This window comes from Micropterus salmoides, unplaced genomic scaffold (assembly GCF_014851395.1).
Source record: "Micropterus salmoides isolate LMB-PRFRI ecotype aquatic unplaced genomic scaffold, ASM1485139v1 Ms_hic_scaffold_23, whole genome shotgun sequence".
Taxonomy (NCBI): domain Eukaryota; kingdom Metazoa; phylum Chordata; class Actinopteri; order Centrarchiformes; family Centrarchidae; genus Micropterus; species Micropterus salmoides.
In genome coordinates, this window is record NW_024041484.1 from 2,680,367 (window position 1) to 2,697,788 (window position 17,422).

At 40.9% G+C, this 17,422-nt stretch overlaps 1 protein-coding gene across 1 annotated transcript in view; it reads left to right on the forward strand.

The window, feature by feature from the left end:
• braf (B-Raf proto-oncogene, serine/threonine kinase) overlaps window positions 1-17,422 on the forward strand; it is a 34,640-nt gene that overhangs the window by 5,025 nt on the left and 12,193 nt on the right. Inside the window, 15 exon segments of the mRNA XM_038738478.1 lie at window positions 2,133-2,234; window positions 2,345-2,494; window positions 2,496-2,633; window positions 5,198-5,301; window positions 7,555-7,657; window positions 7,775-7,923; window positions 9,644-9,763; window positions 9,930-10,089; window positions 10,615-10,654; window positions 13,599-13,718; window positions 15,352-15,488; window positions 15,565-15,682; window positions 16,704-16,788; window positions 16,958-17,134; window positions 17,220-17,266. Of these exon segments, the coding sequence (XP_038594406.1) occupies window positions 2,133-2,234; window positions 2,345-2,494; window positions 2,496-2,633; window positions 5,198-5,301; window positions 7,555-7,657; window positions 7,775-7,923; window positions 9,644-9,763; window positions 9,930-10,089; window positions 10,615-10,654; window positions 13,599-13,718; window positions 15,352-15,488; window positions 15,565-15,682; window positions 16,704-16,788; window positions 16,958-17,134; window positions 17,220-17,266 (1,750 nt within the window).

Here is a 17,422-nt window from a genome sequence, read left to right on the forward strand (position 1 = left end):
TTATCGACTACTTTGCTAACACAGCCAAACATCAGTGCAACATAAGACACAACAATAGTACTGACTAGTCGCTTGGTCACCTTTTTCCTTCTCTTAGCTTCCTCTGTCAGCGTCCTCTTCCGTCTCTTCGCTCTGTCATTAGCTAATGCTCCGTCCACAGAGGCTGCTGAGCTCAGTTAGTTTGACATCGGCGCTTCTCTCCACCAGCAGCAGCATAATGTTTGAAACTTGGGAGGGGAGCTAGCCAACAAAGCTAGACAGCAACCGACGCAAGAGCACTTAGAGTAAAGTTACTGATGTCAGAGTGTGTTATCTAGTTTGCTAACATCAACAGGATATTTATAGCTAGCAACAAGACAAGTTATTACTGACCAGAAGACCAACTCGGCATCTGTCTGAATCCTTTCAGCTCTGCTAGTCTGATATTTACTCATGTCCTTTCTCTTCCTTCGACAACATCTTCCTCAGTCCGTTCGCAGCCTCTGCTACAATATCCATACTGAAAACACTGAGCTAGCTTCTTCCAGAGAGCTTACATTGTACATTAGTACTTTTTGCTTCTTCTTAGAGCTTGCTTGCTGTTGGCGCTGTAAACCATTAACGTTACTCCATGCCCTGCCCGCGGTTCCAGTGTTACATAGTTCAGTAGCTGGCACTGCAAACCCAAATTGGTAATGATGCCATTCACCCTTTTACAAGTCAGTGTACATCAAAAAGATGTTTAAGGTGTTATTTTAAGATAAAATGGCTACATAATGTTGCTTTAAAAGTTTATCACCCATCTCTAATGAGGAGAGATTGCCTTTTGTATGACATTTTATGCAGTTTTATTGCAGGTTGAAATATATTTTGGGTGGTTAGGTCAGTTACCAGAAAGTAAATTTTGCACCCTGTACTCACCACTTTTCTGCTTTCACTCTCTCTTTTTTTGTATAAATAAAGTTGTACTTTGTTGTTTCTCTTGCTATTTTGCTACTGTTAGTGAAACTCAACACATCCTGCACATGTTTCACATTAAAAGGCTCCCCGTAAACCTTTCCTTTCCTTTCCCTTTTTAATGTGAAACGTCAGCTGGAAGTGTTGTAGTATTTCGCGAAAGCAAAGGGAAGAACACCGTAATGCTTGCAAATCAACTGGCTGTGTTCGTTATTCGTTCACCTCTATTCAGGCCTTAAGCAGTGATTTTAATATAACTACAAGTGGAAGGAATTGATTATGAGAGAAGCAAAGTTAAAGCCTCAAAGTAATTATGACATCATACCGTCATGAATACTCCATGCAAATGTAGCGTCTGGCTAATTAGAATTTGAAAACCACATTTAAGGTTATCTTCATTGTAAGTTATATATTGTTATGTTCTAATCTCTGTGTTACTGTTGTCACAGAATTTTCTCTCAAATTCTTTAATGCCGGGTTCTATCTCCTAGAATAAGACGTCCAGCTGATCCGTTGAGAATGTCTGACGCCACTGTAGTATAAAGACAACAATCCTCATTTTCATCGATCAATTCCTACTGAAATTTGTCAATTGTAACATTAATAAAAAAAAAAAAAAAAAGCTCATGCAAACCACATGGCCAAACGCACAGCCAGTATGATCTGTGTGATAATGTTGTGCTCACACAGTCAACAGTGGAAAAATGGCAGTAAATACGACAGAATACAGATTAGCTTGCTAGCTCCCGAGACACCTTGCAGGACATATTGGTTGGTCGAGAATCTGGCCTGTCCTTGGTGCCTTCTTTCTGACCACCTTTGTAGCTTCTGCAAGTCCTGAAAGACAGAAAGCTCCGATCGGTTCATGTGGTCTGCCGTGTCTCTCAGCCAAGTCATGGCAAGAATTTATGATTGATGTGACACGGCGACCATTGCGAAATGCAAAAATACGGTGTAATCTGAGCCTGGTATTAATGAGAATCTTTTGGACATCAGTGCTCCGTTACACTACGTCAGGGGAAGATTGAGTCTGTAGGCTTCCAACTCTGGTGGTGGTTCATTTAGATTCAGAATCAGCTTTATTGCCAGGTATGTGTACACATACGAGGAATTTGACTCTGGATTATACGTTGCTCACGATTTAGCCTACTGAAAAATATCAATTTGCTAACACTGGTTTGTGTGTTTCCCTGCAGATCTGGAATATCAAACAGATGATAAAGCTGACACAAGAACACTTAGAGGCTCTTCTGGACAAGTTCGGAGGAGAACATAATCCTCCTTCCATATATCTAGAGGTAAGATAGGTTTGGCTTTAATGAAGACAGTTGTAGAAAAATAAATGTGAATGTCACTGCAGGTGTTGAAGCTGTTGAGTCAGTGCTCTGTGGTGTGTGGTCTCCGTCAGGCCTATGAGGAATACACCAGTAAACTGGACGCCCTGCAGCAGAGGGAGCAGCAGCTGCTGGAGGCCATGGGCAACGGTACGGACTTCTCCTGCTCTTCTTCTCCCGTGCCAGCCCTTCTGGAGGTCAAGATGGGAGGCTGTGGTGTTGGAGGGGGGGGCTCAGGCCTTTCCCTCAGCCCCCAACACCTTGGCTGTCCTGCAGACCCCTGCCGATGCTAGCCGAGCCAACCCTCGCTCCCCCCAGAAGCCCATCGTCAGGGTCTTCCTGCCTAACAAACAGAGAACTGTGGTATGTCTGACCCCCTCTCTGAGGATACATATGTAGGGGACGGGATTTTAAAATTTTGGATAAAGATTATAAGAAACCAAAACCACTTTTATTTTAATTTGCAATATATATTAGTAAACTGTTGCTCTTTATGACAAATAACATTTTCTTTATTACAGACATGAACTAACTACACACAACCCACTGTCCTACTGTCCTACTAGTGATAATATTGGTTAAGTTTTTGAATTTAGTCTTTAGTCTAATTTTTATCATGTTTGGTCAACCTCATTTAGTTTTATTTGTATTTTAGTTAACAAACTTAATTTCACTTTACAACCTGTTGTAATGTGGCAAATAAATCTACCTTTTTATCTTAGTCAAAGAAAATAACATTTCCCATCATGCATTGCTGGACTCAGTAGTTTTAAGTGTGTTATTTTATGTTCCAAAATGCAAACATAACTTTTTGTTAGTGGCGAGTTGTGGGTTTATGCTGGTTTATAGTTTGAAGCATGTGTGAGGTGGCTGATAATTTCTTGATGCCAGATATATTTTGCTACAGTTCCACACACTTTTAGCGTCTCCTGTTTTGTGGTGATGAAAAGAAAGTTATTATTTTTATTTTAACTATATATGTTAGTCTGATTAGTCTTTATTCATCAACAATATTCCATGTTAATTTAGTCACGGTTAGTGTTTAGTGACTTTAATGCCGTTTCATAATCTGTCATAAAAAAGGCAGTTGACATATTTAGTCATAGTTTTTGTTAAGAAAACACTAAATAAGCACATCTACAACATAAAAACATTTCTCTACGTGTCAAAAATGCTTGGTTTGGAGTAACAAAAAAGATGACTTAAAGGATACTGAACTTATATGACTACAGCCTGAGTGATAATAGTTTTTTCAGGCTCTACTGTTATAAACTTCTTTTAGAGTTCAGCTGATATACATTCATACTTACATCTGTGATAAGCAAATATTAGCCGATATATCAGTCTAGCTCTGAAGAAGACATTTGAAAGTAGGGCTGGGCAATAAAACAATAATGATAATTATCGTGAGATGATTTTCCTCAATAAAAATATAACAAATGTTCAATATATCGTCAATAAATGTTTGATTTAATTCACAAACAAATTAGCACTTAATTTTTCTATGATACAATATTTTTTTTTTTTGAGGGAAATGGACTGAAACAAGATTTACTAATCATGTTTTTGGAAAGAAGATTTTATCAATATAGTTTTAAATGTTCTACCTCAAATTATTGAAGTAATCCGCTGTTTAGCATCAAGTGTTTGTCACATTCTGACCGTAAAGAAAAGTTTATCCACATAATTAACCATATGGTTTCTTCAATTTTTACTCAGGAGCAAAAATCAGCCTTGAAACGTGAAAGAAATACCGATTTGACATATATCGTGATAATTATCGATATCGAACGGGATGTATTTTTTTATCCCCCAGCCTTATTTGAAAGACAGCAGGTTATCTTGTGCTTCTTATATCTTTCTTATTTCTTTGTGGTTCTTGATTGTTATGAAAACCATTGTGATCATGGCACAGAGAGAAGACAGGTCTGGCAAGCTTGAGGCATTTTTACACTATTGTTGGCAGTCCCAGACAAGAGTTGACAGTTATGGCTATGAAATAAATAAACGAGGCACTAAATAAATGTATAAATTAGTTCTTATTTTAAAAAGGACTTATATCAGGGAACTTTTATTTGCTAATGCAACATTTATTTTCCAGCTATTTTTATTTCCGTCTGTTATACTCACATGAAGGGGGCGGGGTTTTCTTACATAGCAGCAAGCCAGAACAGTCGGACACTGCCTCAGGGACTGACAGAGGACGGTTTGCGGTTTGACGACACGACAGGGAATACAGGCAGCCAAGATAACCAGCTGATGGCTGCTACAAATAGCAGCAGTTAGCAGCTACTTTAGCAACAAGTAAAGCTATCTGTCAATCAAGAAACTCCCTGTCCTCAAACGGGCCTCGGTTGGTCCCAGAGGCTGTGTTCGGTCTTGCTGCTTGTCAGAATCTGTGAGATAATCATGCCCTGTTCATTTCAGTAAAAATAACCTGAATCCCTGAAATAAATAAAAGTAACCCTTTCACTACTAGTTTTTCATTGTAGGTCAGACTTACAGGGAAAGGACAACATCTGAGAATTGTAGGCTCTCTGTTAAGATCTTGGATCTTTAGAGCTGAGCAGTCCTGCGCAGGCTGACAGTAATTTTATTGTCCATTTACAGGAAGTTTTGTTCAGTGTTTTGACTCTCTGCAGTTGGATGGGCAGTGTGAGGCGCAGGGAAATTAGTTAATGTAGGTGACCCCTTTTCACATTGATGAGCTCCATAGTGGAAAACTGCAGATTCACGCCCTGCTGCCGCCACACATGAAACACTGTTCACCAAGACAAATGACTACAAGGAACATTCTCACTCCAACATTGCATTCGAACGTTTCAACATCCAAACGTGCTGTGGTTGTGTCAGCTCATTTCCTCTCTGGTGCTGGCCTGCTCTGCTCCACCATGTCAGCTCAGTGAGTGGTGTTGTGCTGTGTTTAGGTCCCTGCCCGCTGTGGGATGACTGTGAGAGACTCGCTGAAGAAAGCTCTGATGATGCGAGGCCTCATTCCAGAGTGCTGTGCAGTCTACAGGATACAAGACGGGTAAGTACATACTGTACTGCATAGACAGGACCAGAACACACTTGAGTGGACTCACTAATAATCCATATACTGAAACATTACATTATCTCTGAGCTGTTCTGATTTCTTCCAGTTCAGACAGTTCTGTGTGTCTGTTTCTGACTATTCTACATGGAAGTTATTGCTGCAGTTTGTGTAATTAGCCCTGCACACTTTGGCATACTATATCAAGTGAACAATACAGTAGGCTTTATGAATAATATATAAAAGTATGTTTTCTCTGTTGTTACTGCAACAGTAGTTGTGTTTGCTCACATGATCATTCTGGTATATGGAGGAAGTCAACCCAAACAACATGGAAGCAGCAGCATCGTTCTCATTACAGAGTATGTCAAATTCAAAGTGTCAATCTTGGGAGCAATTTCAAAGTATCAAGGGATCAACATTCATTTATTTGACATTTACAACACAGGGTTGCACAATGAAATATAAGTTGTATCCCCTTAATGCTACACTACAGAACATACATACAAATATTTAAATTTTAATAGAATAAAATAAAGCTGTATACACACATACACATACAGAGCGGTATGCTGCTCGTGTCATGTTCATAGTACGTGGCCAGGAAGGGCCCAGCAGCTTGACTCACATTTACTCTCAGTAGGGTTCTTGACACAGGGAAGCTGTGGCTTAGAGGTAGAACAGGTCGCCCACTAATTCGAAGATCGGTGGTTCGATCCCTGTCTGCGTGTCGATTTGTCCTTGGGCAAGATACTGAACCCCAAATTTGTAGAAGTACTACAAAGAAAATCAGCTGGTCCATGTTCTATGTTTTGGGGTACAGAGATCCTCTCCCGGCCTTGAAAGAACATTAAAAGAGAGGAGAGGAATAAGAAAAGGTTAAAAGACATCATAAAAACAATGTGTGTACAATAGTAATAATAATAGTACATGCATAAAAAGATTAGATGTAAGGAGAAACAATTTCCTGCCATTAGAAAGGACAGTCTCTTTACCCTGACAGTGGCCACACAGCAGTGTGTTTATTGATTATTTAAATTAAGGATCAGTCTTCTTCTACACATCTAAAATGTTTCACACACAGTCCAGGTTCATAAAGTGAAATTAGTTGGAATAAAGAAGCCTTCCTCCTGATCAATCCTGAGCCCCATCAAAAAATGTGTTTCTTGTCACTATAGTTTTTGGTTTTGCTGTTTTAATTGTCCCATGTTGTACTGCGGACATGGAAACATTTAAGATGACTGACAGCGGCCTCTCTTATCGTTAAAGAAAATTGTTATGTAAAGTTACCTCCCTCTGGGACAATAAAGTCTAAAGAAAACACTCGTACATCAGTACAACACATAATAAAGATATCACCTGGAAAGGTTGCGCTGCTCGGCGTGATTTTAGAAGGCAGTATAGACTGCAAAGACCAACAGAGGTGGAGAGAAATGTCCGAGCGGGTATGGATCTCTAAATCTGAGAAAATATTAAGTTGGGTAGGTGGAATATGGATAATTTATACGTACATGTTCATTCAGATAATGACAGAACCAAACCAGTTAAACTGCTATGATCATGACATGAGCTGCTGACATCAGCTTATTAGGCTAAATCAACGAAAGCGTCATGAAAAAAAGTATGGCATCTGTACATTATGCCTCATGAATTGAATTAAAAGTAAATATATAAGTCATGAACACAGTTATGCTCATCTGATTGAGATACAGTAGTAGGCTGGAAGAAAACAATGGACAGATGATGCCGCACATCATATTCAAAGCAACATTATGTAATTGTTTTTTTGTGTGATTTGGCACCCTCTAATTCACTGCTGTGATAAGTAAATAAATATATATGTATATAAATGTATGTGTATATATAAATAAATATAAAAGCGTGTTATTTGCTAATGATTGCTTGTAAATGTAAATGCTCCGTACTTGTATAGCGCCTTTCTAGTCTTTTCGACCACTCAAAGCGCTTTTACACTACATCTGCATTCACCAGTCACACACATTCATACACTGAGCCTAAGTGCTCAAACGCAAACTAACATTCACACTCACTCATACACTGGCGGAACAGCCGCCAGGGGCAATTCGGGGTTCAGTATCGCAACCAGGGGGATTGAACCGCCGACCTTCCGATTAACGGCCAACCCGCTCTACCTCCTGAGCCACAGCCGCACAACTTTTGATATGATGTTTAAACCAACAGCAGTGTAAGGTGTCGACAGTTGCCCTAACTCTCCACTTCCTGTTTCAGAGAAAAGAAGCCGATTGGCTGGGACACAGACATCTCCTGGCTGACAGGAGAGGAGTTACATGTAGAAGTGTTGGAGAATGTGCCGCTCACCACACACAACTTTGTAAGTACAATTAGATCAAATCTAACATCATGACTCCGATGACAGACGGCACACATTATGCAGTAATTCTATTGCTCATCCTTACTTGGTCCTAATCTGTTTGTGTTTCATTTACAGGTGAGGAAGACCTTCTTCACGCTGGCCTTCTGCGACTTCTGCAGAAAGCTGCTGTTCCAGGGTTTCCGCTGTCAGACCTGTGGCTACAAGTTCCACCAGCGCTGCAGCACTGAGGTTCCCCTCATGTGTGTCAACTATGACCAACTAGAGTAAGTCACACAAGGGGGAGGGACCATGATGCTGTAACCAGGTTGGTAAAGAACCTACTGTACAATGTAGTGTGTCATGGTACAAGAATACCCTTTGTGATCTTGGTTATTACTACAGTGCTTGAAATGGGCCGTCACTTTTTACTCAGTACCACCTCTTTCCAATGAATGTAAGCACACACAATGTAGTTTTTGCAAAATGGGCCATTTTTCTGCTTTAGCAAGCCACAACAGCTGTTTAGTTTTAAAGGAACTATTTTACACATCCTAGTGTGTTTCCAGGTGTTGGAGTACTACTGCATATGTGAAAAAAGTTGTGTAAAGCCGTTGTTTGTGGCTGAAGACTAGAAGTTTGAAAATGAAAAGCGCTCTGGAGATGTGAAGTTAGGATGAACTGAGCTTACCAGACCTCTGTACTTTTAAGTCAAAGTACTAATACCACACTGTGAAAATACTCTGTTACAAGTAAAAGTACTACATTGAAAATCTTACTTGGGTAAAACCATGTAAGGATAATCAGGGAAATGTGCTTTTAGTATTAAATGTAAAAGTACCCAATGCAGTAAAATGTCCCTGTGACTGTTATACCAGTAAATATGATATCAAGAGATTATTATTCCTCATACATTCATGTAAAAGCAGGATTTACTGCTATAGTTGTTGAGCTCATGTTTTTATCGGATTGCAACTAATGATTATTTTCAATATGAATTCACCTGCTGATTATTTTCTTCATTAATCGATTGATTGTTTGAAAAAATTCTGAAAAAAAGAGAAATGCCGTGAGTTACCCACAGTACGTGTTTTGTCCAGCCAACAGACCAATTCTCAACATCATTAACCACACATTCAAATTATTCAAATAATTAAAAATAAAAGCAGCTAATCTTCACATTTATGAAGCAGGAACCATGAAATGTTTTTGTGTGCCAAACTACTTAAACGATCAAAATAGTTGCCAATTCATTTTCTGTCCACAGACTAATCGTTTCAGCTGCACTTGTATGCGCAGTTGTAAACTATAGGTAGTTTAATTTATAACAAAACATAATATTTTTAACTCTTCATATGTTTTGTGTGTAAAAAGCTTTTTAAATAAAGTACTACTAAAGCTGCTAGAGAAATGTAGTGTAGTAAAGTAAAAAGTACAATATTTCCCTTTGAGATGTAGTGGAATAGAATTAGAAAGTAGCATGAAAGAGAATATTCAAGTAAAGTAAATGTACCTCAAGTTTGTACTGAAGTACAGTACTTGAGTAAATGTACTTAGTTACTGTCTATCACTGCAGGCTACATTAGCCACTATTAGCATAATACACCCACATCTCCAGCTGAACTGCCAAGTTGCATTGTGGGTAATATAGGAGGCCGGTTTTGACAAGGAAGAAGAATGTGTGGAATCAAAAAGACGATATCTCTGTTTGTGCTGCATCCATTTTCATCCTTTTTTTTTTTAAACTGTCCATCTGGATTTCCATAATGTTTTAGGATTCACTCCCTGAGTGTAAAGACACTGGCTTGTTTACCAGATAACCGCCAACACTGTCATTTTGTAGTTTGTCTGTCTCTGGTAAGGAGGGTGTTATGAAGGGTCTGACACATGGCATCATCTAGTTTCTCCTTGTTCATTTCCAGGTATGTTAGGCTTCAGCCCCAAGTCAAGTTGTGTTGAGAGTGACTGAATGAAAAATAAGCAACCTTGATGATGTGTGTTTTGCAGCTTGTTGTTAGTGTCCAAGTTCTTTGAGCATCACCCGTTCACCCAGGAGGAGGTCTCCTCAGAGGGGACCACCCCAGTGTCTGAGGCCTGTCCATCCCTCCCCCCATCTGACTCCACCGGGTGAGTACCTTCACACGCCTCAGAACAAGAGGAGGAATTCTCCTCGTAATGCGTTTCTGCTGTCTTCTGTCTGTTAATAAAGCAAAAAGAATAAATGTGCAGTCAGAATGTCTCCTGCATGTCCTCAGCTTTGACACGTTTTTACTAACAAATTTCATCTTTCTAGGTCAATATGCCACACCACTGTGTCCCCGTCCAAGTCCATACCCATCCCGCCTAGTTTCCGGCCCAACGAGGAGGACCACCGCAACCAGTTTGGCCAGCGGGACCGCTCGTCCTCCGCTCCCAATGTCCATATCAATACCATCGAGCCTGTCAACATTGATGTGAGTCTGCTCTCTCTTTGCTGGACTGACTGATAAATCTATGTACCATATGCTATAAATGGCCTCCATGAGTCTGCAGGTTCCGTTTCCACCAAACAGCAGCTGATTTCACTGACGTGTGCTTTGTGATCTCAAACTGTGTCCACACTAAAGTGGGTAAATCCAAAGTGCAATTCTTAATTTTAGCTTTTTGAAAGCGCTCTGCAGAGAGTAATGAGACTATGAAAATGAAACGGCCGGCCCCCGGGTTTCAGTGTGGAAAATGTGAGCATACGGAAAACAATTATCCAAATGATTTGAGACCTCTGCCCATGTACGGCTGTTTGCTGCCTTTGTAAAATACAAATGCCTTACAGTACGTTACCACGACAACAAATCTGTTAGCTTGTTACTGCGAACAAACTGAACCGTCTCTCTCTCTTCGCTGAGCCATCGTTCATTCATGCTGCTTCAGTAAATTGTACAGTAAATCATTTTTGTGAAAAGTGTTCATATTATTAATGTCCTTTCTTCCTTCCTTTTAAGGACCTGATTCGAGATCAGGGCTTACCAAGGTCAGATGGAGGTAAGGATCAAAGTAGGAGACTTCGGGCTCATTCTGTGGCTTTTTATTTCCCACCATCCCACGTCTGCGTGCTCTTGGTCTTTTGTGTGTGTGTGGAGTTCAGACCCCAGATGTGGAGTCAGCTGTTTTTAGTCTTGCACTCTAGCGGTCACTGTGAGCAGTAGTTGAGGACACACATGTTTATTCAGATCTGTGGGTCAGGTTTTCTGGAAGAACAGAACTTCATCTTGAGCGGACCTCGTTTACTTTTTTACACTTCAGTTACTTTGGAGAATTAGGAGAAATACATGTAGCTAGTACATTTTTCAACTTCATTACAGACGTTTAGTGAAAATAAAATCACCAAGACGTCAGGAAATCAGAGGCCTGTTGCGGTCTTCATGATGTAAAGATGATTGAGGTTACAAGCTTTGGGTAAGAAACAGGGTAACAGCTGAATCTGGCTTTACATCAAAATACATATAGTGGTAACTGTAGTATTTTTTTCTTATTCAGGTAGATGCAGTAGTTCACAGAGAAAATGATTCCGAATACCCTCACAGTCTTAAGAAATCTTTTAAAGTTGTTTGGATCTGTGACAAAATGTTAAGATTTCCTGCTATGTATCAGACAGACTTCTTTGATGAAAGCTCTTATTTTCCAGCGACAACTTTTGCATTGAATTTCCGGCACTCATTGTTAATGAACCCAGTGCAACAAATGTAAAATTGTCAAATTCTCGCTAGGTTCATAGTAAGCGCTACTTAGTTTCAAACTAGCAATTTCCTTAAAGGAACAGTTCAACATTTTGGGAAACACCTGTTTGTGCTTTCTTTTTGTTCCCCTCCCTGCAAGCTGGAAGTGGGGGTGAGCTAACACACAAACTGCTCGTAGCCCCGCCCTCAAGTGACCTCACTGCGTTTGCTTCCATTCTGTGGTATAATTGTACCTCTACAGATCTTTGGAAGTTTATTTAATGTAGATGAAATTTATAATCTGCCTATAATGTGCAGCAGAAGCTATGCCAGGCAATGGCTCAAAATAAGATATTAGTAACTTAGCGTTGTTCAGACAGCTCATAGTGGTGATCGAAAAGAAAAAAACATTTCAACATTACCTTGCCACAGCAGCTCCAAGCTACTAGTCATGCTAAACGCACATACTGTATTATAAACCGCTATAGTGTTTATAACCCAACCCATTAGTTGTCTTTTCTGTGGAACTCAGTAAAATTACTTTGTGTGTACGGATTAACCAAACAAGATAAAAAGTGTGAATTAGTTGTGGCATGTTCACAAAGAATTATTATTTTCACATCAAGTTAATGGGCGCAAGTTTGACCGCTGGGCTATTTGTGTTTACTTTTGCGAGTAATGCGATTGCTTTAATTGCAATGTACAAAGTACATTTGCAAAATTATGCTGAAATAACTACATGATGGTGATTTGTTAAACATATACTCTATATTCATGCTTGGCGGGTCTGTCCGCTAGGGCTGTCGCGGTGAAGTAAGTAGTAGTTTTGACCGTGTCTTTTTCACACGTAACTATCATTACCTTCAGGGCACGTATATAAAGTTAATTTACATACGCAGCAACACACACGGGTGTCCGCAACTAACGACTGCGCTGTGGTAACATTTATAAAAAAAGATTTCAACAGAAAGCAACATGAAAAACAGCTGCAGGCACCCGACACACTACGCTCGTTAGCAAGTGAGCTTCAAATGAGGCTTACCGTTCAGTTTCTCTCCACTGTCCCTCAGGATTACGTTAGTCCAAAATCGTCGAGCCTGCTAGCCACATTGGCCACGCAATATGCTAACGCCAAGTTAGCTAACTTTTAAAATAAACAGTAAAACAACACAATACATGGCAACACTTACAGCTTCCAAGTTTGAAGTCGGGTCACGTACAGCCCATGGCGATCCATCCTTGAACCGTTACAGAGCTTGTTACAGTTGTGGAACTTTTGAAACACTCATTTATTTATTTAACAAGGCCTGAAGGGTACAGTATGAACATTGCGGTTGTTGCGGTGATTGCCATCCTCCGCGGTAGGCTTGACCAATAGCGCGGTACTTCAATTTTAAAATGCTTGTTTTCTAAATGGTGTTCGGATCTATCAGGGCTATGCTATGCTAACTGTTTCATAGTAAAGTACAACAATAGCTGGAAGTAACAGACACTTACTTTCTGAACTTACCATGTAGTTCAACTTCCTCGCTAACATTTGTTGAAGCAATCTCCTGTATATATTATATGGTAGTAGTTTCACAGAGCTCTGGGTGCCCACAGACGGCTACAAAAACAACAGTGGAGGTCAGAAACTTGGTGGCTCGCTGCAGCTGAGCTCCCCCTCCCTCAGTGGCTATCGGTCGCGAGAAGAGGCTCAGTTCCTCCGCTCTGCCAGCTCCTGTCCACACAACACTCTGCAAAGCCACTGCGATACACGCAGATTTTGCATATGTGCTTCATATTCACCCAATTTACGTCAGTCTGTAGCGACTAAGCATCTATTTCTCTGCATTGACTTTGTATGTAATTGCGCCATGCAAAACACACTTTAGCATTGTATGTGGACGCGCCATTAGCCTGTGTATTTTTTTACTTAGGAAAGAGCCAGTCTGTTTTACCCTGCTGCCAGTCTTAATGCTAAGCTAGGCTAACCAAGTCCTGACTCCAGCTCTATACTTAACAAATAGACATAAAATTGATATCGATCTTCCCATCACACTTCCAGAGTATTTCCCAAAATGTTGACACTGAAATGTATGACACATATCTTAAATTCAGCAGTGTTCGACCTGCAGATACCCTGACAGACAGAGCCAAGCTAACATGCTAACCGTTAAGAGGACTGTCCATCCTAAAGCTCAGCTGTAGCCATGGACAGTAGTTGGTCAGAAGTGAGAGGGGCAGGGTGAGTAGCAGTGATGGTCTGTCTGTTTCTCTTTGCCCTGCAGCCCCCCCGACCCACCCCGCCCGCTGCTTGAGGAAGCACCGAACACGGACCTCAAGCCCCCTCCTATACTCCTACCCCAATGACATAGTGTTTGATTTTGAGCCCGAGCCTGTTTTCCGAGGTAGTTAGGCCTCTGTGTGTTCCTGTGTCCTTCACCCCTCCCACATCACCCCACCCCCCACACACCACACCCTGCCCTATGTCACATCCACTGTGTGTCCCCCTCTCTCTTTATGTCCTCACATGCTCTCTCTACCACACACCTGATAGCTCCCAGGTTGCGCAGAGATCCCACCCCTACTCTGATCAGACACTACTCTTTCTATGGATGGTGATATGATTCGTGAAATGCTCCTTTTTTCATGTAACATAAGTTATAGTAAATAATGAATCAGTAATTACTGAGATCTACTCCATGATAGCACACTTGTAAAAATTCAAGTAATACAAGAGGCAGCGCTTGTTCAGGCTTTAGTCACATTCAAAAGGCATGAAAATGAAATATCTACCAGAGTGTGAAAGCACACACATTTAAATTTTAAAAGGCAGCATATTTAACATGAGTTCAAGTATTTTAAGGAAAAGTTCACCAAAAAATTTCTTTATTCGCTTACCTCAAGTGGACCTACTTTATTCTGCCCTGGAGGCAACAGTTAGCGATATTACAGCTGTTTCTGGGTATTTATCTAATATCTAATTATATCTTTAGAGATGGCTTATTCATTAGCTGTGTATGGGCAGCCAGATACCTCACCAGGTTGGATGTTTTGTTCTTACTGACCCAGAACATCAGCACTAAATACTGACTTAAAACCATAGACTGTATAATAGAAGAAGACATAGTCATTATGACGTCACCTGTTGGTTTCAGGACTGCCAATAGGGGGCCACCATGTTGATTTTTTGCAACCAGCGGCACTGGAAGTGACCATATTTGGAAGAGATGGTGGTGCCCACGGCTACGTGTGGAGTTTGCTTAGCTAGGTGCATCTGTAATTTACTTTAACTGTCATTTTAACCGGGATGATAATTTTGTCTAGCGAACGACAGTCTTAAAATTAAATGTACTCACCAGAGAAAGTGAGAAGCCAACTCCTGATAAGCTTTTTCAACAGCGCAGGTTAAATTTACACAGTGCCGTGGGTACGAGTCACTCTGGCCTGATTGACAGGTGGCCATGGTAACGATACTTGTCTTTTTGTAACTTGGCTTTTAAAAGAATGACATCTTATTGAGAAGTAACCTTGGGCAAGTTACTTAAAAATGTATTTAATTGCTTATCGAAAGACTAATCACATTACTTAACTAGTTACTCATTGTGACCCCCCTTCCCTCCATTCTTTCTCCACACATTTCAGGCACAGACATTTTCCTTGCTTCACGACCTGGAGGCAGAGACAGTTTACAGTTTAAAAGTTTGCTCCTTTTTTGATCAACAATATGAAACCTGTTGTGATCCGGACATTAGATGTTAGTAACACTGATGGACTTTGGGAAGTCTAGATTATTAAACCATTAACTGCCATCCGACCAAGCACCCCCTCACCTCTCCTGCATGTGACCAGCACACACACACACACACATACACACACACACAACTGATCCAGACTCCTCAGTCCCTGTCCTTGCCCAAACCCCGTCTTTCTTTACTATTCTGCTGTATCTCACCTTCCTTTTGTACCAGTGTTTCCTATCCACCTCACCTCCTCTTTTTTTTATTGTTTCCCTTCTTTTCGTCCCTGATCCCTCTCCAGGCTCTACCACAGGGCTGTCTGCCACGCCTCCTGCCTCTTTACCTGGTTCTCTCACCAGTGTCAAGGTTCCGCAGAAGTCGCCATGCCAACAGAGGGAGCGCAAGTCGTCGTCGTCGTCTGAGGACCGCAATAAGATGGTAAGAGACTGACGCACAGGTTTTCCTGAAGCTCGTTATCTGTGTGCATGTGCTGACTGAGTGTCCTATGGAACAGAAAACCCTGGGGAGAAGGGACTCCAGTGATGACTGGGAAATCCCGGAGGGTCAGATCACTCTGGGTCAGAGGATAGGCTCTGGATCCTTTGGAACTGTCTACAAGGGAAAGTGGCATGGTAAGACCAACGCTCTGTTAATCTGTTTTCAGACCACTAGCAGAAAGTTAGGAAACTGTTTACATCATCTGCGCATCGGCTCAACAGACACACACATTTGTTGTAGGTTTTTTTTGTTTTGATAAGTTCTCGCTGGAGCACCAAATGTGGATTAATCCACTGCTGAAAATAGTCCACAAAGCACAATTTCTTCCTGTTTGAGCAACGTTTGCTCAACAGTGGGGAGCTGTTTTAGGAAATTAAAATGAAACTTTTTGTGAGGAAGTTTCTTAGATGTACAGTATCTCACAAATGTGAGTACACCCCTTACATATTTTTAAATGTTTGATTATATATTTTCATGTGACAACACTGAAGAAATGAAAGTAGTGAGTGTACAGCTTCTATAACTTTTTCTATAATTTGCTGTCCCCTCAAAATAACACATCACACAGCCATTAATGTCTAAACCACTGGCAACAAAAGTGAGTACACCCCTAAGTGAAAATGTCCAAATTGGACCCAAAGTGTCAATATTTTATGTGGCCACCATTATTTTCCAGCACTGCCTTAACCCTCTTGGGCATGGAGGTCACCATTCTTCACAGGTTGCCACTGGAGTCCTCTTCCATGACGACATCACGGAGCTTATGGATGTTAGAGACCTTGCGCTAGGGTTTAGGTCTGGAGACATGCTTGGCCAGTCCATCACCTTTACCCTCAGCTACTTTGAGAAATGGACAAACACATTGTTGGTTTTGGTCTTCATTGGATTTGTTGACAATGGGAGAAATATAGAATAAAAGCCTTATCTTTGTGTTTTTAAAGCTGCTCAATGTGGGATTGCTTCCCCCAGCGGTTGATACACAAGTCATTTCAACCTGAAGTCTGGGATATGTATTATTACAATATACTCGCTGTAACCATAGGCGTGGCCAAATCAATCTGGACTAAAATCTGAAATACTATAATTCTAGGGGAAAATGTTGCCACTACTGACCATATTGGCCTGAATATAAGACAATCCTCCATCTCCTTCCAGGTGATGTGGCAGTGAAGATGTTAAATGTCACTGCTCCCACACCACAGCAGCTTCAGGCCTTCAAGAATGAAGTGGGAGTCCTCAGGTAATGTCTGCCACCTGGTCTTTAATCAGGGGAATATACTGTATGCACTTTGCATTTTAATACTGCACTACAAACTAATATCGTATTTAGAACTTCCTCCTTTTCCAAAGCTATACAAAACTGCTACAAGTCTGTAATTTTATCACCTGTGTGTGTGTGTTTGTGGCAGGAAAACGCGTCATGTGAACATCCTGCTGTTCATGGGCTACACCACCAAGCCTCAGCTGGCCATCGTGACCCAGTGGTGTGAAGGCTCCAGTCTGTACCACCACCTGCACATCATCGAGACCAAGTTCGAGATGATCAAGCTGATTGACATCGCTCGGCAGACCGCTCAGGGCATGGAGTGAGTTCCACCACGAATTTAAAAAAGCAGTCAGACTTCTCCATGTGTGTCATTTGTCTAATTACTTTTCTCTTCTCCTCCCCAGTTACCTGCATGCCAAATCAATCATTCACAGAGATCTGAAGAGCAACAGCATCCTTTTTTTGAAACATTTTACACAGTTCACCTTTAGGCTGAGGTCTTTTGGTTTCTTTTTCTTTCTGTGAAATAAAATTAAAAATTTTGATTATGTTGGAGTTTATCTTGCTAACACACAAACAGGGATGAAAGTATAACCTCCCTCCATAG